Source organism: Aplidium turbinatum, chromosome 4 (genome assembly GCF_918807975.1).
Source record: "Aplidium turbinatum chromosome 4, kaAplTurb1.1, whole genome shotgun sequence".
NCBI lineage: Eukaryota > Metazoa > Chordata > Ascidiacea > Aplousobranchia > Polyclinidae > Aplidium > Aplidium turbinatum.
The window spans coordinates 36,961,523-36,988,104 of NC_137475.1; the positions used below are offsets into that span (position 1 = coordinate 36,961,523).

General features: G+C 37.7%; 1 protein-coding gene across 1 annotated transcript; it reads left to right on the forward strand.

Moving 5' to 3' along the window:
• The first annotated feature begins 13 nt into the window (after positions 1-13).
• LOC145769698 (fatty acyl-CoA reductase 1-like) lies at positions 14-25,737 on the forward strand. Its single transcript, XM_082581377.1, has 13 exons — positions 14-106; positions 1,326-1,526; positions 9,327-9,502; positions 17,077-17,171; positions 17,534-17,672; positions 18,330-18,453; positions 18,985-19,201; positions 19,596-19,754; positions 20,052-20,133; positions 20,591-20,680; positions 21,078-21,207; positions 21,797-21,924; positions 22,198-25,737. The coding sequence occupies exons 1-13, from the start codon at positions 92-94 to the stop codon at positions 22,385-22,387; spliced, it is 1,746 nt and encodes a 581-aa protein (XP_082437503.1). The 5' UTR covers positions 14-91; the 3' UTR covers positions 22,388-25,737.
• Positions 25,738-26,582: the final 845 nt, after the last annotated feature.

The following is a 26,582-nucleotide window of genomic DNA, read 5'->3' on the forward strand; positions in this document are numbered from 1 at the left end:
ATACAAACACTTCAGTAGCCTAGGCCAACTGTAATTGTAAGTGGTCTGTGCACTGAACTTTGATTGGCAAACTCTAATAATTTTGAACATCATGGACAAACCACAGGTACCGTATATATACTGTATCACTTTGTTGTAACATAATATTATATGCCTACATGTCAAATATTTTATCAATTGACTAATTGACAGTTCCTTCTCTTATTTGTTTTTTTGCTTTTAAAAAAACAAAAAAACGATTTATAAATTGTTGAAGTTTAACGACAATAGATTGTGAAAGAAGTGTTATGGGACTGAAAAACAAATGGGAGAACTTTTCTTTATAATGTTCAAAAAATTAGGTATATACTAGGAGGCAAAATCAGGGATATTTAATAAAAGGGATACGAAGGCCTTTTTTGGTCTGACAATAGAAGGGCTTCTGTTTATTGTAAGTAATTTCTGTTTATAGTAAAATGATAATTTGCGCCGGTAGTATACACTTTGGTAATTTTTTTTATGATAATCTGCATTGCGCTTTAGCATCAAGCATGGATATTCATTGCATGCTTATGGATGGTTATTGGTCACTTGTTAATTCAACTACCCGTATACTTGCTTGACATCTAGCCTGCTGCAAAGACTTTAAGGAAAACAGCTTATTGGTAAAATTTCAGCTGTCTTTCCAAACAAGTATTCTTTAAATAGGCTTTACGTAGCATTTACTGGATCCATGTTAAATCCTTATTATGGGTTAGGGTTAGAAATGGAAACATTTCTAACCCTAACCATTAACCAATAGGTTGAATCCTATTAAGGGTTAGAAATATCAACACTTGTAACCCTGACCCTAACCGATAGGTTATATCCTTATTAAGGGTTAGGGTTAGAAATAAAAACACTTCTAATCCTGAACCTAACCCTGACCTGATTCCTCGGAATGGCCCGTTTTGGTGAGTCCGATCCCTTAACGGAGGATTTTTTCAATTTTTTTTTAAATTATCGGGTACCATAGCCTAATTATCATAGCCGTTTTAGGGTTAGGGGTTAGGGTTAAAGGTTAGGAACTCACCGAATCGGACTCACCGAATAGTAGCAGACCCCTAATTCCTAACCCTGGGTTAGAAATGTTTCCATTTTCGCAAATGGAAACTTTCTAGTTTGCAATTTGTAACCCTAACCCTCAATAAGGCTACAGTAGTCATTACTGCGTTTAAATGTGTTTTATGTTGTTAAAATGTACAAAGTTGCATTTTTTAACTACAACATTGTTCTCAAAACGCACAGCATGTATATGCAACTGATACCATTTACCTTACAGCCACATGACTTTCTGCTGTTTTTAGTGTTCTGCTTCGTGGCCCACAGTTGCTGAATACTTTTCTGGAAAAACTATAGCCATTACTGGGGCTTCTGGTTTCATTGGACAGCTGTTGGTAGAAAAGTTACTTCGATGTTGTCCAAATATTAAAAGCATTCTTCTTTTTATACGAACAAAAAAAGGAGTAAGCAGTCAAGAAAGACTTGAAAAAATGTCAAAGCTTGCTGTAAGTTTTGTTTGTGTATTGGTACTGTATATTAAAAGTAGATTGTGTGTGGAATCTGAGATAAATTCACTTAATATTTTTCCAGCCTTTTTATTTATGGCAGCAGGATTATACAATTCCTAATTTATTTGTCATTTATGTCAGTGACAATTACCACCTGTAGTTTTACTCATTTTCGTAATTGTAGAAAGATATGTTAATGATTTTTGCGGAGAAAAACGTGTGCAGTGTTGTAAAACTATTAGTTTCCTTTTCTGATTGGTTGTGTTTAATTGATCTTGCGTGCTCTGTGCACAGTCGACGTGTTTGGCTTCTGGCGTGATTCGCGAAGCTCTTGTTCAACAGTTCTCTTTGTCCACTTTTCAGTTGTATTGTGAGGGTTGTGTAAAGTTTAGGTGCTAACTTTATGTTTATGTTTAGCTATGTTTTATAAAACCTTTGTTATGGTAATCCTATTAAGTAAATTAAATATGTCAATTTATAAAACATAGCTTTCAAAGAGATAAATAGAAGAAATGGATAAAGTGTTGAGACCAGACAAATTGGATATTGATCCAAGCGAGAAGGAAACAGAATGGGCATGGCAGCATTGGATAAGGACTTTTGAGACTTTCTTGGCGGTTTTGCCCCAAGAAAATTTAAACAAGTTGAGTGTTCTATTCAATTATGTATCTCCACGAGTGTATCGCTTTATTAGCAATACCACTTCGTACGAGGAAGCTAAGCTTCAACTTGAACAAATTTTCGTTCAGCCAAAAAACGAAATATATGCTCGCCATGTACTCGCAACTCGAAATCAACACAATTCCGAAACCATTGCCGCATACTTGCGTGCATTACAAGAGTTATGTAAAGACTGCAATTTTCGTCAAGTCTCAGGAAAAGAATACGAAAACGAATATATTAGAGATGCTTTCATAAGAGGAATACATTCTTCGTGGATCCGTCAGAGGCTCCTAGAAAACAAAACGCTTACTTTAAGTGAGATGACGGATCAAGCAAAATCCTTAGAAGCAGCTATAAATGATTCGCAATCTTATGCAACTCAGAACGCTATTAATGCCACCTATCCCGAAGAATCAGTCGTGGAAGATGTTTCTGAAAACACTTTGTCGGCCTCTATCAATAAGGAACAGTGTATGTTTTGTGGGAGAGCAAGACATTGCAGATCTGTTTGTCCAGCTAAAGAAGCACATTGCTTTAATTGCCAGAAATTAGGACATTTTGCTAATGTGTGTCGTGCAAAGAAAAGTGTTAATGTTATGAAAACTAAACCAACTAAAATATCTGCTTCCATTTCTTATTCTACAATCGGAGCAAGTTTCAAACAGTACCCTGCACCAAGATGTACATTGGGATCTGTCAAAGGTTTTGTTCCTAGTTCTCTTTCAAAGGCGGCGGCCCCTGTTGTACTGAGCGACAAAACTGTTTCTGCGTTGTTTGACAGCGGAAGTTCTGAGAGTTTCATTCACCCTCGCATCGTAAAGTCCCTCAATCTCAATTTGGTCCCACAAAGGAACACTATAGCTTTGGCGTCTTCGAAATGTTCCGCTGAACTTTTGGGTTATGTGACAGTAGACGTCTCCTACCAGAACCACGTATACCCAGGTATGAAGCTCGGTGTTCTTGACGCCTTATGCGCGGATGTCATACTCGGATTAGATTTTCAATCTCAACATGAAAGTGTGATATTTCATTATGGAGGGAAGAAGCCCAGTGTTTCTGTGCCTGTGTGCAATTTTACCTTTTTGAAGATTAATCCCCCAGAACCATTTAAACATCTAACCCCAGACTGTCACCCCATCGCTACGAAATCACGAAAATACTCTCTAGATGATCGGACATTCATTCGCAGAGAAACCACTCGTTTGCTGCAAGAATCAATCATCGAAGAAAGTCAGTCACCTTGGAGAGCTCAAGTCGTGGTTGTCAAAGGACAAAACAGCAAAAAAAGGTTAGCAATCGACTACTCACAAACTATAAATAAATTCACACTATTAGATGCTTTTCCGTTGCCTAACATGGGAGAATTAGTGAATGAAATTGCTCAATACCGAGTTTTCAGTACGGTCGATCTAACTAGTGCGTACCATCAAGTCCCTCTTCGAATAGAAGATCGAAAATTTACAGCGTTTGAAGCAGATGGCGGGTTATACCAATTTACAAGGCTGCCGTTTGGAGTCACTAACGGAGTAGCTTGTTTTCAACGAGTAATCACTGAAATCATCAAAGAAGAACACTTAGAAGGGGTCTACCCATATTTAGACAACATAACTATCTGTGGACACAATCAAAACGATCACGACAAGAACCTCAGGAAGTTTATGGAAGTTTCCAAGAGAAAAGGAATCGTTCTCAATGAAGCGAAAAGTATTTGGACCACAAGGAAGTTACCAATACTTGGCTACGAAATTTCTGAAGGTGAGATCAAACCGGATCCGGACAGACTGGAACCCTTACGTCAAATGCCTGTGCCAACTAATGCGAAAGAGTTAAGTCGTTGTTTGGGATTTTTTTCTTATTATTCAAGGTGGATACCCCGTTTTTCTCATCGTATACAAACACTCACCAAATGTAAATCGTTTCCTTTAGATGAAACAGCCGAACGAACATTTGAAGATCTTAAACGAACTATTGCCGAAGCTGTGGTAATAGCTGTAAACGAAAAAGCAACTTTCGAAATTGAGACAGATGCTTCAGAGAACGCCTTGGCTGCCACCTTGAATCAAGAAGGAAGACCTGTTGCTTTCTTTTCACGGACACTTAGAGGCTCAGAACTAAAGCATCCAGCTGTGGAAAAGGAAGCACAGGCAATTGTAGAAGCTGTTCGCCATTGGCGCCATTACCTGGCTTGTCGTCATTTTGTTTTAAAAACTGATCAAAAAAGTGTTACTTTCATGTTTGATCAACGACACAAAGGTAAAATCAAAAATGACAAAATTATGCGATGGAGACTTGAACTGGCTGGATACCATTTCGACATCATGCATAAACCAGGAAAGGACAATGTAGCTCCAGATGCTCTCTCAAGGATGTCGTGTGCTCTTCCTTCAAGTGAAACCTTGTACAAAATACATGATAGCTTGAATCATCCTGGAGTTACAAGACTGGCCCACTTCGTGAAGGTGCGTAATCTGCCTTATTCAATTGACAATGTAAAACAAACTGTAGCTGATTGCAGAATATGTAATGAACTCAAACCTCGTTTTCACCGCCCAGACGAACGACACCTGGTGAAAGCAACGCAACCATTCGAACGTTTGAGTATAGATTTTAAAGGACCTCTCCCATCTCGTAATCGTAACAAATACTTCTTGTGTGTCATCGACGAATTTTCTAGATTCCCATTTGCCATACCCACTCCCAGTATGACCACTGAAAGTGTAATCGAAGCGTTAACTTCATTGTTTACCGTTTTTGGAATGCCTGGTTACATACATTCTGATCGAGGGTCTTCTTTTATGAGTCATGAACTAAAACAGTTTTTGTTGGAAAGAGGAGTAGCCACAAGCAGAACCACGCCGTACAATCCTGCTGGAAACGGACAAGTCGAGAGATGCAATGGCGTTATTTGGAAAGGTATTCAACTAGCCCTAAAGTCGAAACGCTTACCTACTGAGTGCTGGCAGGATGTACTTCCTGATGTCCTACATTCGATGAGATCACTCTTATGCACAGCTACTAACGTCACTCCACATGAGAGACTTTTTAACTTTGTTCGCAGATCTACAAGTGGATATTCAATGCCTACGTGGTTGTCGACTCCGGGCCCGGTGCTTCTTAAACGCTATGTACGAAAGTCTAAAAACGACCCGTTAGTTGATGAAGTACAACTAATTGAAGCTAATTCACATTACGCTCGTGTAGAATATCCAGATGGACGAACCTCAACAGTAGCTACAAAGCATTTAGCACCGTATGGAGGATCTTCCGAAAAACTGGAGATCATACCCAATTGTGACAAAGTGTGTGGTCCAGATGATGAAGATGCCCATGAAGAAAATACTACCAGTACTAGTAAAGTCGCCGAACAAACTGACTTCACCGAAACTCCTCCAAGAGCATCGGAATTGAATAATACACCGATTTTGTCCGAAGAAGCCGTCTCTCCAATTACTGATAAACGGTCTGACACTGTTACGGACGATCTCACAAAAGAGCGAAGTGATGTCGCACCAGAAACATTACGTCGATCTACTCGTGAACGACGCCCCGTGGATCGTTTAATGTATTATTAGTTATTGTCAAGATTTTGTTAGTATGCATTGCTTTCATTTTAAAGTTTGGGAGAATGTTGTAAAACTATTAGTTTCCTTTTCTGATTGGTTGTGTTTAATTGATCTTGCGTGCTCTGTGCACAGTCGACGTGTTTGGCTTCTGGCGTGATTCGCGAAGCTCTTGTTCAACAGTTCTCTTTGTCCACTTTTCAGTTGTATTGTGAGGGTTGTGTAAAGTTTAGGTGCTAACTTTATGTTTATGTTTAGCTATGTTTTATAAAACCTTTGTTATGGTAATCCTATTAAGTAAATTAAATATGTCATGCAGTTTAAAGTTTTTTACATGTGCAAGCAATAGGCCTAAGCATATTTTTTGATGTGTATTTGAATAATTCAAATATACCGTATTTAATTTGAATTGTTGTTTTCAGTTAACTGGAACACAGCTTGATTCGTCTGCATATGACATATATATAATAATATATATATACTTTGGTTTATGCAAAAATGAACTTAAGAATTTAAGTTTTTAGACTTGAAAGCTTTCATATTTGTGAAACATGACTTACCAGCACATGAGACACCGCTCAGTGTATGGTTGAAAGCAAAAACGTTTTACATACGGTAATGTTTTTTGATTAAGTAGAATAATCAATGGAATGGCCCGTTTCGGTGAGTCCGATTCCTTAACGGGGGAATTTTTCATTTTTTTTTTAATTATCGGGTACCGTAGCCTAATTATCATTGTCGTTTTAGGGTTAGGGGTTAGGGTTAGAGGTTAGGAACTCACCGAATCGGACTCACCGAATAGTAGCAGACCCAATAATCAAAGTGGACACTAAGATTTGCTTCCTTGTTTTCCCATCCACTTAAACTAAATCTCCAACCACCGGGTGTAAGCCTAGGTAAGACAAAAAAATATTTGAAAGTTGAAACTAAACTATCAGTAATTCAGTATCCTATGATTTGTAACACTATACTTACCGGCCAACCAAAACATATATACTTTGTATGTAAAACAATGAAAACTATTATAATAATACCGGTCTACAAAAAGTGCTCAATGCTAAGCAAAACAGAAAAGCAGAGCGAATTAAATCAAATATAGTTATTGAGTATCTGAATCCTTAACAGCCTGTTTCACCTACACGGATCATCAGAAGGTTCTTATTCAAATGGATTCTATTTGAATAAGAACCTTCTGATGATCCGCATAGGTGAAACAGGCTGTTAAGGATTCAGATAGTAATAACTATATTTGATTTATTATGCATGTATGATTGTATATGTGAGATAAAAATCTGCGGAATGGCCCGTTTCGGTGAGTCCGATTCGGTGAGTCCGATCCCTTAACGGGGGATTTTTTCGATTTTTTTTTTTAAATTATCGGGTACCGTAGCCTAATTATCATTGCCGTTTTAAGGTTAGGGGTTAGAGGTTAGGAACTCACCGAATCGGACTCACCGAATAGTAGCAGACCCAAAAATCTGGGGTCTGCTACTATTCGGTGGGTCCGATTCGGTGAGTTCGATTCGGTGAGTTCCTAACCTCTAACCCCTAACCCTAAAATGGCAATGATAATTAGGCTACGGTACCCAATAATTAAAAAAAAAATTAAAAAAATCCCCTGTTAAGGGATCGGACTCACCGAAACGGGCCATTCCGAAAATCTGCAGTCAACATTAACAAGAGCAGTGGTTGTCGATCTATTTTGTACTACGGCACATCAAATATATTGTTTCTAGCACTAGTTGCTACGTTCATCTGATGAAATTGAAAGTAAAATTAACAACAAACAAGATGGTTTATTGCTTCACTGCCGTTTCGCGCACCATGACAATGCGCATCCTCAGAGCGAATAACATACAAAATAAAATTTCCTCAGGTTATATACTGCAGTGCGATTGAAGGCAAGAAAGGCAGGGTCTGCTACTATTCGGTGAGTCCGATTCGGTGAGTCCGATTCGGTGAGTCCGATTCGGTGAGTCCGATTCGGTGAGTCTGATTTGGTGAGTTCCTAACCTCTAACCCCTAACCCTAACTCCTAACCCCTAACCCTAAAACGGCAATGATAATTAGGCCACGGTACCCGATAATTAAAAAAAAAATTGAAAAAATCTCCCGTTAAGGGATCGGACTCACCGAATCGGACTCACCGAATCGGGCCATTCCGAGAAAGGCAGTATATAACCTGGTGAAATTTTATTTTGTATGTTATTCGCTCTGAGGATGCGCATTGTCATGGTGCGCGAAATGTCAGTGAAGCAATAAACCATCTTGTTTGTTGTTAATTTTACTTTCAATTTCATCAGATGAACGTAGCAACTAGTGCTAGAAACGATATTTGTCCTGATGAACACCCAAACTTTTCAGTATTCAATCAAATATATTGGTGGTAACTGTCGGTCTATTGTAGCACAAAAGCAAATGCTTACTTCTAAAGCAAGGGTCTCAAACAGATTTTTTGTGCGGTCTTGCAACAAATTATGAAACTTTGAAATTATTAACAAATGCAGTGTATAGCCTATTTTGCTCCAGATTTAGAAAGATAAAATTCACTCTAAAATTGCTCAAAAATTCTAAAAATGCTCATCAAACTTTATACGACTTTTAAGTACTTCTGTCATGTCATTTTATTGCATTCGAGAAACTTGTATTGTTACATCACAATTACATTACAAAGTCAGTTTTTCAAATCAAGGATAGTTTTTTTATGCACTTTTTAAAGTTGATTGCAAAATTTTTATTTTCCAGGTTTGTCGTTTCATTTGCAATCTTTTTTGTTTGCATTTTTTTTAATTTTTAGCAGTGTTTTTCATCTCTTTGTTCTTACTACTTTTTCTTAGGACCTAACGTTCTTGGTTTGGTCTAATGCCATAATGGTCTTACTACCTTTTTATTGTGTTTTAACTGCATTATATTTTTTAAACATTTTGTTGTGTATTGCGGCGCTCGGTTAGTTTACAAGTATTCATTTGGCCCTCAGACCCATTTGAAATTGAGACTCTTGTTCTAAAGAAATTTGACATGGTGTGCTACAGCTGCAACATTCAAATCGCTTGATTCTCACGGTACACTTGCGACCTTTGAGTATCACAAAATTTGGGAAGCCCTGGACTATAGCATAGTGGACAATGGTACATACATGTAATGTGCATTGCAAAGTGGTTGAAGTTTTATAAAGTTATTCATATATATAGATATATATTAAAACAATGAAAACTATTAATACTACAAAAAGTGCTCAATGCCAAGCAAAACGGCAAAGCAGAGCGAATTAAATCAAATATAGTTATTACTATCTGAAGCCTTTACAAATTGTTTCACCTAACGGATCATCAGAAGGTCTTATTCAAATAGAATTTGTTCTAATAGAATTTGTTCTATAGAATTTGTTCTAATTCAAATAGAATTAATTCTATTTGAATAAGACCTTCTGATGATCCGTTAGGTGAAACAATTTGTAAAGGCTTCAGATAGTAATAACTATATTTGATTTATAAATATATATATTATATATTAATTAAAATCTGATGAACGAAATAGGTTTATGAGCATTGAGCAGTTTGTCTTAATGTTGCAGGTGTTTGACAAACTGCGAGCTTTACAACCCCAATTTGTGTCAAAACTTATTGTACTTCCTTGTGACCTTGAAAAAGAAGATTTTGGTTTGAGTAATGAATCGTATCAACTGATTGTTAATGAAGTAAACTTTTTCTTTCATTCAGCTGCTACTTTGCGGTTCAATGAACATCTAAGGTAATTTTTAGCTTTTTTCATGTTTGCAAACTATTATGTTAAAATTTATAGCAATTTTCAAATATATAATTATATACAATGAGTATCATCCAACTTTTTGTTGTATTGTGTTTTTGCAATATATTTGTGTGTAATCTTGTACGGTATTGATTTGAACATGGATACTGAGATAGAAAACTGGCAATCTTGAGTAGAATTAAAAAACAAAATTTCAGAGCAATTTTTGGGGTAAAAACAGAGTCCACATCTTTTAGACCTGTGCAGAGAGTTAGGTGCCTGCCAAACAGGTGCATGTACTGTGGCATCAAGATATTTAGGTGCGGCGTCTAGTCATTTAGGTGCTATTCGGTGTGTCAAATTACACTCATAGTCATTTATCGAAAATGCTTTCAGATTATGGGACAGTTCTCCTCCCTGTGTTACAAATTGAATTTTCACTTTGAAAAGTATAAGTGTACAGTGTACACTACAGGTAAAAACAAGGTCCACGCCCTTTATGCGCAGACGGCAAGACAGTTAAATGTACTGTGGCATCAGGATATTTAGGTGCTATTTGGTAGGCTAATCGCTATGTTAAATTATATATACTCATAGTCATTCATCAAAAATGCTTTGCTTTCAGATTATGCGACAGGTCTCCCTGTTGTGTTACAAATTGAATTTCGCTTTGAAACATATATATCAGTGTGCAGTGCCTGACTATGCAAGTACAGCCAAGAACCCACTTAGCAAGCTCTTGTTTGAACAATGAGCAGGTGCAAGAGGTCTAAAGATGAAGATTTTTATTAAGCATTTTATTATCCTCCCCCCTTAGGTAAATCCTGTGTACGCCACTGTTTGCAGTATTACTATCAAGAACGTAATGAAATAGACTTAACTAATGACCGGGCATCACATCTAAATATCCTAACGCTACAGTGTGTGCACCTAATTGGCAGGCATTTAATTGTCTGCACCAAGAAGACGTGCTCCGTAAAAGCAAGACGGTGGAAGGAGACTAAAGAGTTGATGGATATTTTCCCGGGATGAGGGAGAATTTACGTTTTGACCAACTTGATTGGGGAATACAGTTGTATTGTATCATATGTGCTAAGGAGAGAGGAAGGACATTTTCTCTGAAAAGCATTGGGTTTGAAGGTGAATGAGAAGAGACGGAAATATCCAAAAAGAACAGGTGTAGGATGAGGTGGTAAGGTCGGGCTGAAGGAACAAATCTAGATGGACAGAATGAGACAGAGAAAAGGCAGGAAGATAATTGCTGCATGGAAAGAATTGGCCACTCCAACTTGTGGTGACAAAGCCGAATTTAGATGATAATGGTAGGCTTTACAGTTCGACTAAGCTTGAACATGTGTAAAAGGGGGAGTACCCATAGGCGTCGAAACAGGGTGGGCAGGGTGAGCGGCGCCCACCCTGCCGTGAAACGAGGGTGGGCAAAATATGTTTCGCCCACCTTGTTTTCATGACACCAATGAAGTGTTCGTTACAATTATTTCCGTTTTTGTTAAACGCTGAATTATCCAACCAACTGCAGCGCAATTTCTTGTTTTACGTTATGTCTCTCACTAGGTATCCGACAGAACAAAGCAATGGCCTACAGCTTGGATTGAAAGGAAATTATTGGGTACCGTCATAGCCGAGTTATTCCTTCCAGCAAAAATTTGTTCCAAGAACCCAGTTAGCCTAACAGTTCATTTTTACATTGTAGTAACAGAATGAGAAGGCTAACCAAATGTGTGGCCTATCGTTTTAACGTCGCTAAACGTTGAAATCGTGTAGAAAAGAGAACTTTGATGACTAGGATACGTTGCAAGCCTTAAAGCAGCCGGCGGCCATCGCCGCTAAGTAGTGCTTGAATGCTACCTCAGACCGCTAAGACCGCCTGTGCTACCTCCTCCGTCGGCCAAGTTTGGCCGCCGGTTTCTTCTAGCCAATTATTTAATTTCGCAATAAGATGATCGTGGATTAAATGTCGAAAATATGTAGTATCAAAGAGTGACGCAGAATTAGGTCAGCGCATCATAGTCACTACTGTTGTATTGAATATATTATCCAGCTGCGATCACCAGCGCTGTAAGTTTTGTTTGCAATTCCCGATGTTTATTTTAACGAAGTGTTAATCCGAAGTGCTAATTTACATCGGCTGGCAATATTGTCGTTTTTATATCGATTCAATGTTGTCGGACATTGAATCGTTGTTAAAAAGGAGAACTAGGTTAGTTGACATCCGTGGGTAAAACACATGTCTTCATAGTGGAGAACGCTGTGGGTTAGTGACTTCACACCCTCAATGGTGACATCATAACGGAATAAATGGTCAGGTTTTATGAAAGGCGATATGCAGTTGAAACAATTTACTGAGCTGCAAACAGTTAAAACAATTTAGGGTCGTTAGATGGTCTCGCAATACCGGATTACAATCCCGATAATACATTTAATGCGTGGTACAACGATTCTATTGCAGGACGTCGCTCAGACTTCAACAACGCTAAGTGATCATTTTAACATTGTTGCAAGTTTAATGCTATTTACTTGTGCTATCGTTATTGTATTTTGGCCGCCGAGGAGGAGCCTTCGGTAGGCCACGATGGCTGCCGGAAAAAAACACGAGTTTTAAGGCCTGCGTTGAAACTGAGAAACATTCACAGAAGCCCTTCGATACGTTGCATTTTTAAGATTATGCATTTTTAAGATAATGTATTCAGACGTTGAATCAATGTACAAATGAACTGTTAGGGTAAATGGGTTCTTGGAACAAATCGAAGGGCTTCTGTAAATGTTTCCCAGTTTCAACGTATCCTAGTCAGCAAAGTTCTCTTTTCTACACGATTTCAACGTTTAGCGACGTTAAAACGATGTAAAAACGGCAATTTCTGCTGGTCGGGATAACTAGGCTACGGTACCCGATAATTTCCTTTCAATCCAAGCTGTAGGCCACACATTTGTTGATCCAAACTAATCATTTTAACTATTCAAAAGTACTAACTTATAGACATTAAACATGATTTTTTTTTTGTAACATTTTCTTTTTTTTATTTTCCCTTCACATCTTAAATTTTTCTGAAGGTGTTGCGACCGTGCCAAATTTCTTTCAACTCAATAACTTACTTCGGTCACAAGCACGTTTTAACGTTCGCGTTTTGTCGCTTCTACCTTAAAAACAACTGAACGGACATGACGAATTCAAGCACGTTTTAGCGTTCGCGTTTTGTCGCTTCTACCTTTGCTATGTTGACGTGTATTGTTTTTGATATGATGGTCAGAAATAAAAACAACTGAACTTAACTGACATGACGAATTTTAATTTAATAGTTCAAACATTTTATTTTTATTCCTTTCTGCACGTTCAGCGACGTTAAAACGATGTGAAAACAGTTAGGCTACGGTACGGTCGGTACCCGATAATTCCCTTTCAAAAATAAAATTTCAAAAACTCGCCGAATAGGGCACTCGCCGAAAAAGGCTCTCGCCGAATAGGGAACTTGCCGAATCGGACTCGCCGAAACGGGCCATTCCGGTAGAAAACAGCATGAGCCATGGATCTCTACCTGTTCCGTTTGACGTTAGCATGCTGCCGGATCAGCTTCCGGCTCGGGAAGGTCGTGTGTTGCAAAGGAAGCTTTTTTCCGAATTCCAGTGGATGCGTCTTAACCCTGATGGTACTTGTTACTGTAGTCACCTGTCCGAACATTTTGCGGCAAATCCGAAGGCGCCACTTTAAAGATAACAGGTCACGAGTCACGCGCTTTTTAGGTCACAAAGGAAAACATAAAAGAAGTTTGTTTAGTTTAATAGCGCTCATAAGATCGCAAGGCGTAAGAAAGCAAACAGCAAACCTATTAAAGCTTAATTGCTGCAGCGACGCTAAGCGCAGTCTTTGTGAGAAAGACTAACTATTGCGAATTTGCGAACATACACATTCAATGAAATCTGTTTGAAAACTCTCGCCCACCCAGAATTCCTCTATTCAAAGAAAAAATCGACGCCTATGGGAGTACCTATACCTTTCTTAGGACGGAATGGCCCGTTTCGGCGAGTCCGATTCGGAGAGTTCCCTATTCGGAGACAGCCTTTTTCGGAGAGTTCCCTATTCGGAGATTTTTTGAAATTTTTTTGAAAATTATCGGGTGCCGTAGCCTAATTGTCATTGCCGTTTTTACATCGTTTTAACGTCGCTAAACGTTGAAATCGTGCAGAAAAAAAATAGAAAATTATCGGGTATCGTAGCCTATTTATCATTGCCGTTTTTACATCGCTTCAACGTCGCTAAACGTTGAAATCGTGCAGAGAAAATAGAAATAAAATGTTTGAACAATTAAATGAAAATTCATCATGTCAGTTCAGTTGAGTTGTTTTTATTTGTGACCATCATATCAAAAACAATACACGTCAACATAGCAAAGGTCGAGAAAAAGGTAGAAGCGACAAAACGCGAAGTTGAAAGAAATTTGGCACGGCCGCAACACCTTCACAAAAATTTAAGATATGAAGGGGAAAAAAAAAAGATGTTACAAAAAAAAATCATGTTTATGTCTATAAGTTAGTACTTTTGAATAGTTAAAATGATTACCGGTAGTTTGAATCAACAAATGTGTGGCCTACAGCTTGGATTGAAAGGAAATTATCGGGTACCGTAGCCTAGTTATCCCGACCAGTAAAAATTTGTTCCAAGAACCCAGTTAGCCTAACAGATCATTTTTACATTGTAGTAACAGATAACCAAATGTGTGGCCTATCGTTTTAACGTTGCTAAACGTTGAAATACCGTAGCCTAGTTATCCCGACCAGCAGAAATTGCCGTTTCTACATCGTTTTAACGTCGCTAAACGTTGAAATCGTGTAGAAAAGAGAAGTTTAGATGACTAGGATACGCATACTAGGATTTTCCACAATATCGTTTCTTTTATATTTGAAATTATCGAAGCTTTAGATGAGTGGGGTTTAGACCTAAACCTAACCATTGAGATCTTAAAACTAAAAAGCGAATTAAATTTATTTTTGAACTATTAATGTTTGCTCAGATAAAATTGACATGTATCCTGCGTCGTCTTCTGCATGCAAACTTAGAATATATTAGAATCCTCAACTACTAAAAAATTCTAAATCCAACGACGCCTTCTGTTCATTTACAGTAGAGAATTTTGTATTTTATTCCACAATATCGTTTCTTTTATAGTTGAAATTCTCGAAGCTTTAGATGAGTGGGGTTTAGACCTAACCACTGAGATATTAAATCATATTTATGACACCGGAAAGATCCCTAGTGATATGGTACGTTCCATATTCATAACTTTACCAAAGAAAACCGGAGCAACAGAATGCTCACTCCACAGAACAATTAGCCTTGTGAATCACCTAACAAACATCTTACTCCGAATCATGACATTGAGACCAAAACTACAATCGGAAATTTCAACAGCACAGTTTTTATTTGTTCCAGACAAAGGGACCACAAAAAGGAATTTTTACATTAAAAATGATAACAGAGAGATGTATGTCCGATTCTCCTGTTTATTTAGAGAATTTTGTATTTTATTCCACAATATCGTTTCTTTTGCATTCTTGCATTTTATCCAGTGTTTACCTTTGAGTGCCTTCCCAGACGGCAAAATCCGTCATTTTTACATTGATTCAACGTCTGCAGACGTTCGAATCAATGTAAAAATGACGAATTTTGTTGTCTGGGTTCGTTCAAAATATGGGTTTTACATCAAAACAACAGTTTTCATGAGTAACAATAGGGGTTAATGACATAAAGTCTCAGCGAAAACGTGCCAACTAAAAAAAGACAGTTGCCAAATAGCGTTTGCCATGAAAGATGAAGTTAAAACCTAAGTGGCAGTTTAGAGTAAACCTATAATTTTTAAATAATTAATTTTCAAAATTAATAATAATTAACAATAATTTTTAAAAAAAATTTCAAAAATTCTCCGAATAGAGAACTCTCCGAAAAAGGCTGTCTCCGAATAGGGAATTCTCCGAATCAGACTCGCCGAATAGTAGCAGACCCTTCTTAGGACGATATATACAAAAACGTTTTGTTCACAACAATTTGCTTTTTGGTCGACCTACTGCTAGGTCAATGCTTTTTGATCGACCTACGACGAGGTCAATGCTTTTTGATCGACCTACGACTTGCTTACAGGTCGACCTACGATTCGCGGAACAAACTGTTTGCCTAGCACTTATGGTTTAGCACTTATTGTAAACCTGAAGCAAAGAGTTCAGAACCATTTTGTTCAATCAATTTCATTGCTTACGTTTTCACTATGTTCTTTACTCTAGATACCAAAGTTCAAGAATACAAAGTGACTTTTCGGTCTGTACAAATATAGTTTTACAGTCGTGCTGGGTTTTGGTCAGTGCTTGTCTGATTTGATTTCTACAAGCGAGCAAGCGAAAATGTTTAACCACGCACGTCAAGTTCTGATCTCAACGTTGCAGTAATGATCAACAGTTTAGAACATAGAATTCGCGTGGAGTCAGATGTTAAACTACCCCAATCCACACTGATGAATGTGGATTAAAACCTGGAACGTTTTACAAAGAAACGAAATGAACTTGGATGTTGTGGAAGTGTGGTTTTCAGATGGAGTGCAGATAATCTGGGAGCCGCACAAAAGTGTAGAAAAAACCTAATGTTGATATTTTTAACAAGACATCACGAAATAAAAAGTAGTTTTTGGACCCCCAATAAAAAAAGAAACTCTTGAAGCATTTTCATAAACAAGTTGACTGTACAATGTAAATATTTATTAAAAATCAATGTTTCTATTCTACAACCTTTTTATTCCAAACAATAAAAGCATGTGGAGCTAAGCTTAAAACAAGCATAGGACATAAAAATAGTTGAATTGCTTTTGCATCTTTTCTGTGGAGATCCTCGCTGCTTTTATTTATCTTGGACATTCTGTCTCTTGCCACAACCGTATTGCGCAATGATTGTTTTGCACGTGCGACACACACACACACGTGATGCGCGCGCATACATAGTACATACACGTTAATCTCTAATATTCTCAAACAGCAGACCGGAACATTTACTTTTTATTTGTGTTTACGTGTTTAAATTATCTGAACACTTTATTTAAATCATAATATCCATTCTTAACGCACTATGGTGAACAATACACTGACTTTGACGTTTAATCAATCTGTTTTCGACTGATTTTTCTTTGTTGATGGAAGCCAAATAGAATTGGATAGTTTTTCAGAATAAATTGAAGTTTGTCATGGTCCAGCGGAGTGACACCAATATCGTAGTTTTTCCAAACACACCTGTTCCGCATCAAATTCCGCAGCTCGTGTTTCTGCACTCTAGCTTCTATTCTACAGTAATAGGTGGAGCAAGGTTTTTGCTTGCCGACGTCTTTTTCCGATGCCATAGCTTGGTTTGCAAAGAAGAATATTACATATTTATGATTGACTTCTAAAGCAGTGAGCTGCCAGCTGTACTCTTCATCTTTTGATTGTACCAATGCAGAATGGCAGGTAACTGGTCTGCAAAATTTAGTGATATTTTTTATTCAAATTTTTTTTGATGATTTATTTTTAAATTGTTGTTTTTTATTTAGACTTTCCCATGAAATAAACACTCTTGGTGTCCGAAGAATGCTGAAATTATGCCGCAATATTATCGATCTCAAAGCCATTGTTCACATTTCTACTGGTAAACCGACGTTGATATGTATAATTCTGTGGCGGTGTATTGTAGAATGGAAACGCTTCTTAAGCATTTTTTTATGACAGTTGGTGAAAGGAAGCAGCGTAGAAGAATAGACCGCATTAGTTCGCATGAGTTGCTGATTTGTCATATATACCGAATTAATATCCAAGTTTTCGGTAAAACCACGATGACTTGTCCAGCTTTTGACACGTAAGGTCACTAGATGTGATCATACATATTGATCATGCACTGTCGTTAGTTCTCAACGTTGCCAGTAGCAGTAGTGCTATGTCTTTTTGAAGCCGTTAAACGTAAGGCCATTTTATGACCTTAGAAATGATCAAAACGTTACATTTTTATTTCAGCGTATTCATACTGCAATCAGAAAACGATTGGAGAGGAAGTGTATCCAACTGGATGGGATTCAGACAAACTCCACGACGCGATGCAGTGGATGACAGATGACATGATCACAAAGCTCACTCCTGATATCCTCAGAGACAGGTGCAGACCAAGAACAAACTATTGGCCATTCGTGTTCTCCTTGACCAAATAACAGCTTTCCATGGACATGGAAAGTGAAATGTCGGTTGCTATGACCATGAATTCTCCAGACAACAAAATCAGCTGTTTTTACGTTGATTCAACGTCTGCAAACGTTGAATCAATGTAAAAGTGACGGATTTTGCTCTCTGGGCTTGACTGTTAGAGTGTTAGCGTACAAACCCAAGTATCAAAAGTCAAAACAGGGTTTAGGGTTATTTTTGTTTTTAAAGCTAAATATCAAACATGAAGACTGAAGAGTTGATTTGTGGTGCAGACCTTGAGTATGGCGAGGAGAAGGAATCTATCTATAAATATCTCACCACATTTAGGCTAACTTTATTCAGAAGAAAAGCTCCCAAAGAGAGTCAGACGAAAAGTTCCTCATGTTCGAGCAATGACAAACCTTGCCGTATTCAAACAACAAACACTTTTGCAGTCATGATCACCTTGCATCGTTCAAAATCATTTAAAACGTAAAACCAGCAGTTACTAAACTGCTCAGTGCTCCTACACTCTAAAAATCCCCATTTTTTAATGTTGAGTTCAATATTAACTTGTCGTATATACAACTACTTAGCGTTGTGTCAGTTGTAAGCACATGTCTTCCTTGGTCAGACCGAACACCTACACCCTGACAAAAGCACTTGGTGAAGAAGTCGTCGTGAAGGAAGGAGCTGGTCTTCCAATATGCATCGTTCGCCCAAGTATCATTGGTTCTACGTATAAGGACCCGATGCCGGTGTGTACAGTAGAAGAACAAGTCTAATCTTACTTGATTTTTAATGACGTAATCGCTGACACTTGTTTGAATGAAATTTTACTTCATGAAAGGCGATTCCGATATGAAATCCTTGCAAGAAAAATAGTTCACATCGAGGTTTCATTTCACTTCAAACATGTTTTCTTTTAGATAGTTGTGAGTCTGATTAATTGCTGATTCTTTCAATAACAGTTTTAATACATGGTTTTGCGTCACCACGTTTAAATTGCCAAGTTCTTTCTGTGCCGGGAGTTTTTGTTCGTTTGGCTTCACTCCGTTTCATGCGCTTCGTTTCAAGTTGACAAGGAAATAAAATGGCGTTTACTGTAAAGCGAAGCCAAGACATTGTCGGAATGAAATATATTTATTTGGAACATTATTAGCAGCTATGTTTATTCTGCTTTCTTTTTTGTTTGTTAGCTAACCTTTTAACTGAATGAGTGCAGTAAGTGAAAGTAAAATGAAGATAAACTTGAGGAAAAGTGCTCTGATGACGCCATTTTATCTCAGGGATGGTGCGTCAACGTGAACGGACCAACTGGTTTGTTCATCGCCTTTGGGAAAGGATTTTTGAGGTTGCTTCACAATGATGAGGAGAGCCACATGGACATTATCCCGGCAGATTATGTAATCAACGGTACCATTGCAGCTGCTTGGAAGACCGGCCTCACTGGAGCGATCCATTCCAATTTATCTCCTTCTTCCCGGACCTTGTCTTCTTTAACAGGTAAACTAGCTGTCCTCAAAATTGAAGATTTCAACCATAATTGTTGGTAAAAAAAACTTTTCATTTAGGAAAATACGCAACGTTTGTTTGTGGCCTCACTCCAGATTCCAGTAGAGACAGAATAGGTTTATTTCTTTAGATTTTAGAATCGCTAATGTAAGAGGTGTTTTACGATGATGCAAAATAGGATTTTTCGTCATCGGAAATGAAAGTTGAAGTTATCATTTAAGTAATAATTTACCCTGATTCGTTTGCATAGACACAAGAATAAAGCGCTAATAATACGACTGGCTTGTGCGGTAGCAAAAGTTAAAGAACGTATCTCACATTCATATCTTTGTTGGTATTTTTACGTGAAAAACACAATAAGAATTACGATGTCTCCCTCTTGCAGACCGAACGTCAATGATTCCTTCTCAAAGCTACAAAGAACTAAATACGATGGGCTATGTGAAGCCGGTGGATACCGACGAAATCTCTTGGAGAAGAAAGTCGATCCCTATCTATCATATGGTGGCAAACACTGGGAAATCGGTGACGATGGCAAATATCTGTAAGCAGAAACTTGATACGTCATGGTTCGCTTAACCGACAACACCTTCAATCGTTGAACCATAAGCCGATGAAGCCATGCAACGACACGGCATTTAACATAATACACAAAAATAAACTAAAATTTCACACGTTTTTGGTTATAAAACATGTTAGCCCTTATAAAGCATTTGAACAACTGAATTGCTTTTTAAACTAAATGAGAAATGCACCAGAGTGAACCAAACATGGCAAAGCAATTAAGACGCATCATCTAACTGGGTTGGAAAACCACTGAATTTTAATATAACCCTTCAAGGTGAAATGGTTGGCAAGTCCTACTCTGGCTTCCCATTGGACAACGCGTTTCGAACTCCGGACATCAATTCCGTTTCGAACAAGTAAGTTCTAACAGGCTGTCCTTAATGAAGAACTGGCCACCCTACTCATTAGCGTAATGAGAACCTTATCTTCTCATTCTTCGAGACTCAGTAACTTAGTGTGGTTGACCGCTGCATCAAACTACTTTCAGCTTTACGTAGTTCCAAATTGCTTTGTGCAAACAATGGAATTTACAAGGTTATGACTATTGGCTTGTTAAGTGAAGACTATTGTTAGCTCTTGGATTGTGGAAGTTATTTCATGCAAAGTTTCATGCTTGTTGAGTTTGAATACCATGGTATTACTTCAGTGATAGTTTGGGCAACATGAAAGTAGGAAATCCAATGCATTGTTGAATGTAACTTCTAATCATTTCTTCAATAATTTCCCTGTAAAAGTCTGAATTCAAGATTGCTTGCTGTGTGTGAAATGTGCTGATATCACCTTTACAATAAACCTTCAATTCCTTTGTTTAAGGTACATGTACAGAAGTTTGTCTTTCTTGAGGGAATACTTGCCTGCGTACATGCTGGACAAAGGTCTTATCCTGCTTGGCCAAAAACCCAAGTAAGTGTTTCAAACAATGCCATCGATTATGGCAGATTGCATTGCGTGGGCCATCTTGATATCGCAAAAACTGTGCTCCATATAAAAAAATGATTATGTTTGAAAGCATTACGTACGTATAAATTAAAAAATGTTTTAGTGCTATTCCGAAATTATTAATAAAAACAAACGATTGAACAAAATGGAAAGAGTTTTAAGAAGGTTGCAGTTGTTCAATTGTTGAAGTTCTGGACCACATGTGTAAAAGCTACCGAAAAAATGCTGTACAAACTGAAAGTTCTTAAATATCATATCGTCATGTTAGAACTATCTTCATGTCACGGCTATTTGTTGCTTGATAAGATCAATTGTTGGAAACCGGATATCGTCAGTTGTTCAAAATCTGATTGTTTCACAGGTTAGTGAGAATGACGCAACGAATGACGAGTGCTCTGGACGTGCTCCGGTTTTTCTTCACTCATGGTTGGGTGTGGAGTGATGCCAAGTCGTTTCAGTTGCAAAATGACCTTTCACCCGCTGATCGCAAGGTTGGACCATTTTTTTGACAATCTTCTACGTCCGAGTGGAAGAAATAGTCCTTTTATGTTGATTAAACCTCTGCAAACGTTGAATCAATGTCAAAAGGAACTGATCTTGCTAGATGGTTGCTGCTTAAGCCAAGTTACATTCAAATTATCTTTCCTTCAAATTGTTATGATATGCGCAATTCAAAGACACCCTTGTTGAAATTCTTAAGTGGCGGAAAACTAGCACTGCCTAAATGCGAGCAGCAAAACTAGCAGCTACAAGACAACTTACGATTTGTGAAACCCAATACCGTTGCTTTACAGCTTTTGCTGTTTCAAGAAATTTGCTGAAAATAACCAGCCTGAAAAACGACTTTTAGGACCACAATTGTTTCGAAGCTTAGTTCGGTGTTTATGTTAAACGTTCATATGTGAAAATCCATATATTGTAGACTTGACAGCAGTTCAGCGTTAATGAGGTCTTTTTGGGTGGTAATATCAACTTTCCTCAGATGGTAAGAAAGTTCAGAGCTATTTTTTCTATCTGCAAATAAAGAATATTGTCCGAGTTCAACCTTTAACTCACAAACTTATTATTCAATTATTTTAGCAATTCTTCTTCAACCCGACCACAATAGATTGGGATGAATACATCCAGGAATACTGCGTTGGGACGAGAAAGTACATTCTCAAGGAAGATCCTGAAGGTTATCCTGCTGCTAGAAGACACATGTGGAGGTAGTCATCTTTGTGATGATATAAGCTTATAATACCATTCCACTTTTCCAGATGTATTCTAGTGTGCAAGGTTATGCTGTTTGTTTTATGTTAACGCGGTATTTAGATTTCTTTTTCAGTAAAGTACGTTGTATTTTAGTGCTTTTCCAATAAGACATTGTTATTTTAACTCCCACTTTAGTTAGGCCAGGATCACATTCCTCCACCGCACTTCAGCCATGATTTATTTTATTTTTTAGATAAGTGTTATCTAACCATTTGGATTTACTGCAGGCTCCGCATCTTGGGATGGTGTTTCCAATTTACCCTCTTCATGATAGGCTGGAGGTTGTTCGTTTCTCGGAGCGCCTTTGGACAGAATCTCTGGCATCTCTTCATGTCGTTGTGGTTTAAATTTCTTCGTTTTTTCCAAATATCGAGCACCTTGCACAAGTCAAATTTCTTTGTTCGTCTTTTTTCGTAATCAAATATTTAGTTGATTTCGCGCTGCATCTCTGTAATTTTTTATTAATTCAGACATTTGTTTTCATATCTGTTAAGTGATACATCTTTTCACATCTGTAAACGCGGTGACACTGAGAATTTAGCCTGTGCAGAAAGAACCTCCTTTCACCATCGTCGCCATGGAGACAAGTAACTTCTCCGTTTTGTAAATGTTAAACTTGTAATTGTAAAGTAAACTTTTGACTTTTTAGTGAAATCTTTTCAACGCTGCCTTTTCTATTAAAGCTTGCGTCGATGACGTAGTGATCGCAAAGTCGTGTCACTGTAGTTTCTAATTCATTCCAACAATAGAAATCATTATCAGTTGTTCATCGAAAAGTGATAAGATGATTCATGTGAAAATTGTTTGATATAGACCTTTCTGCTTACGACTGAAAGTTTCTCGTTTGACAACGAAAGGCTGACAATACCTTCACCAATTCATGTAAAATATCATGATTAGCCTTGAAAAAATTAAACAATATCATGCGTTTGTGATGTTTTAATTGCGAAAAACGCGGTGAAACTCTAATGTTTTCACGATTTGTTTGTGTTATCCTTGTACTTTTGATAAGGTATCGTTTGAAGCAGTGGTTCTCACCGTTTTTCAGATCGCAACCCATTTCAAAACGATACCAGGCCTTTGGACTCTTTTGCTTCCAAGAGTAAGAGTTTGAGTAACAAAAATTGTGTAACAAGTGTGGTACTTGCAGTGCTTACATTTTTTTTTTGAAATTAGTGCATTTAGAGACACCAAGTTGAGAACCACTTGTTTAAAATATGACGCAATTTTTTTTGCACCTTCTATCTTGAAATCTTTTAATTGTGAAACTCTGCTAAGACACGTTAACAAAACAAAGCTACTTTACTCCCGATTTTTTTAAATTGCGCTTAATGCAGATTGATTTTTCGTCGTTGTGTTCGTCTTGGATTGCGACGTGTTTTGTAGACAGCCAATGAAATTACTTGTATTCTTAAATCGTGTACAATTTTAATTAAATTAGTTGTGGTGTCACCTGAGTGTAAAAATGTATTTTATTCCGTGTTTTGTCCCCATTTATACCGTGAGCCAGTAATTGCATGTGTCTTAAGATTTAGTAGCATGTAATGGTCTCATTTAAAGTCCAGTTTCAAAGTGGCGGCATTGACAACTTGAGCTCACAGTTTTTGTTTAAAAACTTGGTTGCGTCTTGTTCATAACCGCTATTAAGCTAATCCAAACGGCAGCAGTTGAATGGTTTTAACACGATTCAAAAAATTTCTGATTGCCATTTTTTTAATTTCTAAAAGTGTACAATGAAGAACTTAATTTACTGATGTTATTGTAAATGTACGAAGAGTTTTTTTTTTTGTTAACGTATTTTTTGTTGTCCTTCCTTTTGTGTTAAAACAAGTGGATTATTAGCTTGCTTTCACATTTTATCATTAACAAAACAAAATTTATAACTACATTTCTTGACAGAAATTTTCTTCACAGTTGCATGGTTTAGTTTTTTTGTCAATACCCTAGCCCAGGGGTGTGCAACCTTTATTACAGGAGGGCCAGATATAAATAACTAGGTGAAACTGCGGGCCGCACGTTTATTTAACATAGGCTATGATTTCTAGTAGTTGCGGGCACAAAAAAGTAGTTTTTTTGTTATTCATGTTATTCTTATGGCATTATGAATAATAAGTTAAGACGCATAAATTTCTGAAGAAAACTGCTATTCAAATTTATTGTCAAACCGTCTTTAAACGAGTTCAGTGAGAAGTAAGCAGCTGGCTTCTTTTCCAAATTTACTTAATGGAAGTGCTCGCAATTCGGAGTCCATTTTCCAAGTGTTCGCCTGTCAGAACCGATCGATAGAAAGATTTCATGACGCCCATTTTAGAAAAAAAATTGTTCGCACAAACACGTTGAGCTAAAAAGAGCCATTTTTGGAGACACGGACTTTTTGAAATGTTGAAAGTCATCTTAGTTGAGATGTTTTCAGTAAAAATTGCCAAAATTCATTTCTAAATACTTTACTTTCAAATCCGTTTTCTCTTGAAGATCAATCAGTTCAAGTTATATCTGCTGGTGCTTTGTCAACGTCTGTGTTGAATAGCGAAGAGAATATGCCAAACAAATGTTCATGAGATTTGAAGTCCTTGAAACGAGCTAAAAATTCATGCAACAATTTTTCAAGTTTGTCTGCAAATTCAGTTTTCTTCTCAGAATGCATTCCATCGTCTCTCAAAGTTGGAAAGTTGAAAAGATTTCCCGTCTGTATGTTGGCTTTCCAAAGTCGTAATTTGTTCATAATGCCTTTCATGTGACCATACATTTTTACGTTCCAAATAATTAAATACAATGGATTAGCGGTGGCCGGTGGGATATTTCTAAAATGGTTAACAGAAGGTGCTAAATCTACAGTAGGCCTACAATGATCCACTCCATAATGAATTGTTCACACTTAGGCCTAGTAGACCAAACTAGATTATAAACATGTTTCGCGGCTGCACACAATTCAAAATTGGCATATCTTCGCGGGCCGCATTTGGCCCGCGGGCCGCACGTTGCACACCCCTGCCCTAGCCGATACCGCTATGCCATAGCCAAACAGTTTGCTAGAACTAACCATTCCGATATGTAGAATACTTGAACTCTTCTTTCTCGAGAAAGGTAGTTGTTTGTCAATTGTGTTTTCGTTGCAAAATATCACACATAAAGTTCAGTTTGCAAATATGATAGGTGCCAAGTAACCTCTTTCTGTATGGTACTTTAAGAGTTGTCGTGTTCGTATTTTTGTGTTTTATGAAAAGCAGCAACACTTTGCGAGCGATCCAAGCATGCAATTTTTGGAGCCAAGGTTTTGACTCTATTAATTCAAACATTTTCAACAACGACTCCGGTCTGCGATTATTAGTCTGCCCATTTCTGCCTCATCGTATTGTTTAAGTGTTTCCACAGTTAATGCTGTTCAATGTTCATACTTCTGTAGCTTTCATAAATCAATGTGAGTTATTGTGTAGCCAATGAAGATTCCGAGCTTGTCTCCAAGGTATGAAGGTCTCTACTTTTACTCAACCTTGTATCCAACGAGTTGGGTGATGACCTGAGCTAAATGTCAGGGCAAGTAGCCTAAGATTGTGTTGTTTTGTCTTATAATTTACGCAGGCCACTTACCGTTTCTTGGATAATTTTGGAAAGAATCTTTGATGGTGAATTTAATCGTAAGTTTGTGAAGACATATTTGCAAGAGAATTTATTGCGTGAAATTTATTTTTTCAACTGTAGTGCATAACGTTATGTTTGACACGCGCAGTAGATGAAGCAAAAATTAAAAATACAGTATGTTAGAAACATCCAGTCATCGTCTTCTTGCGCGTGAGAGTAAACGACATCGGACAGTCGCAGCAGTCCGCTTTGCTTAACTCATTCGAAAACTCCATGTCATACCCAGACGACAAAATCCGTCAATGTAAAAATGACGGATTTTGCTCTCTGGGTAAAAAGTGGTTGAAAGGCATCACAATTAAAAATGACAGTTGACAGTCTGCTACTCAGCATCATAGAAGCAGCGCAGTGGGCCCTGCCTGCCAGTGTCAATGACTTTGAAGCATACCTAATTCTAAGGCGCAGTGATAACCATTTTGTGCAGTGATAAAATACTGTAAGTATTTTTTGGACGAATAATAACACAAAAAACAGATTTTTTTCTTTCATTTTGTCAGTTTCATTTTTTTGTCAAAAAACCATAACATTATTATTATTTACCTAGTGAGACATGGGGCCACTTGCAGACAATCGCTAGTACGTCAAACCATCAGTGACTGCTTGTAAATGTAGCCTACATCAACATGAATATGCCACCGTTCTCTGATTATAACCCAAGACCTGGTGATTTGAGGTTGGTTGGTTTTGAATCTTTAACCTCGGACTGACAAAGCCTTGATAGGTTATCGTGGTAGTTTCGCATACTTGTAGTGGTTTTTGAATGGAGAGCAGTCCTTAGGCTATAATGTGTTGCTCAAGCGCACACCCCGAGAGTCGAACCAGCGCCGCTTGATCTTGAAGCTTCTTCGTCCACGAAGTCACGCGCTAACCAACTGAGCTTTCGGGTGAATTGCAAGTTAAAAAAAAACGCGAAAACCGGGGAAACAAGAGTTGTTTGCAAAAGTTTTTCATAAGAATGACAAAGGTGCAATTT

Coding starts and splice junctions, on each gene's coding strand:
- LOC145769698 (XM_082581377.1), top strand. Junction 9,503..17,076: donor CGGTTCAATGAACATCTAAG/GTAATTTTTAGC, acceptor TTTTTTATTTAG/ACTTTCCCATGAAATAAACA. Junction 21,925..22,197: donor GCTAGAAGACACATGTGGAG/GTAGTCATCTTT, acceptor GATTTACTGCAG/GCTCCGCATCTTGGGATGGT.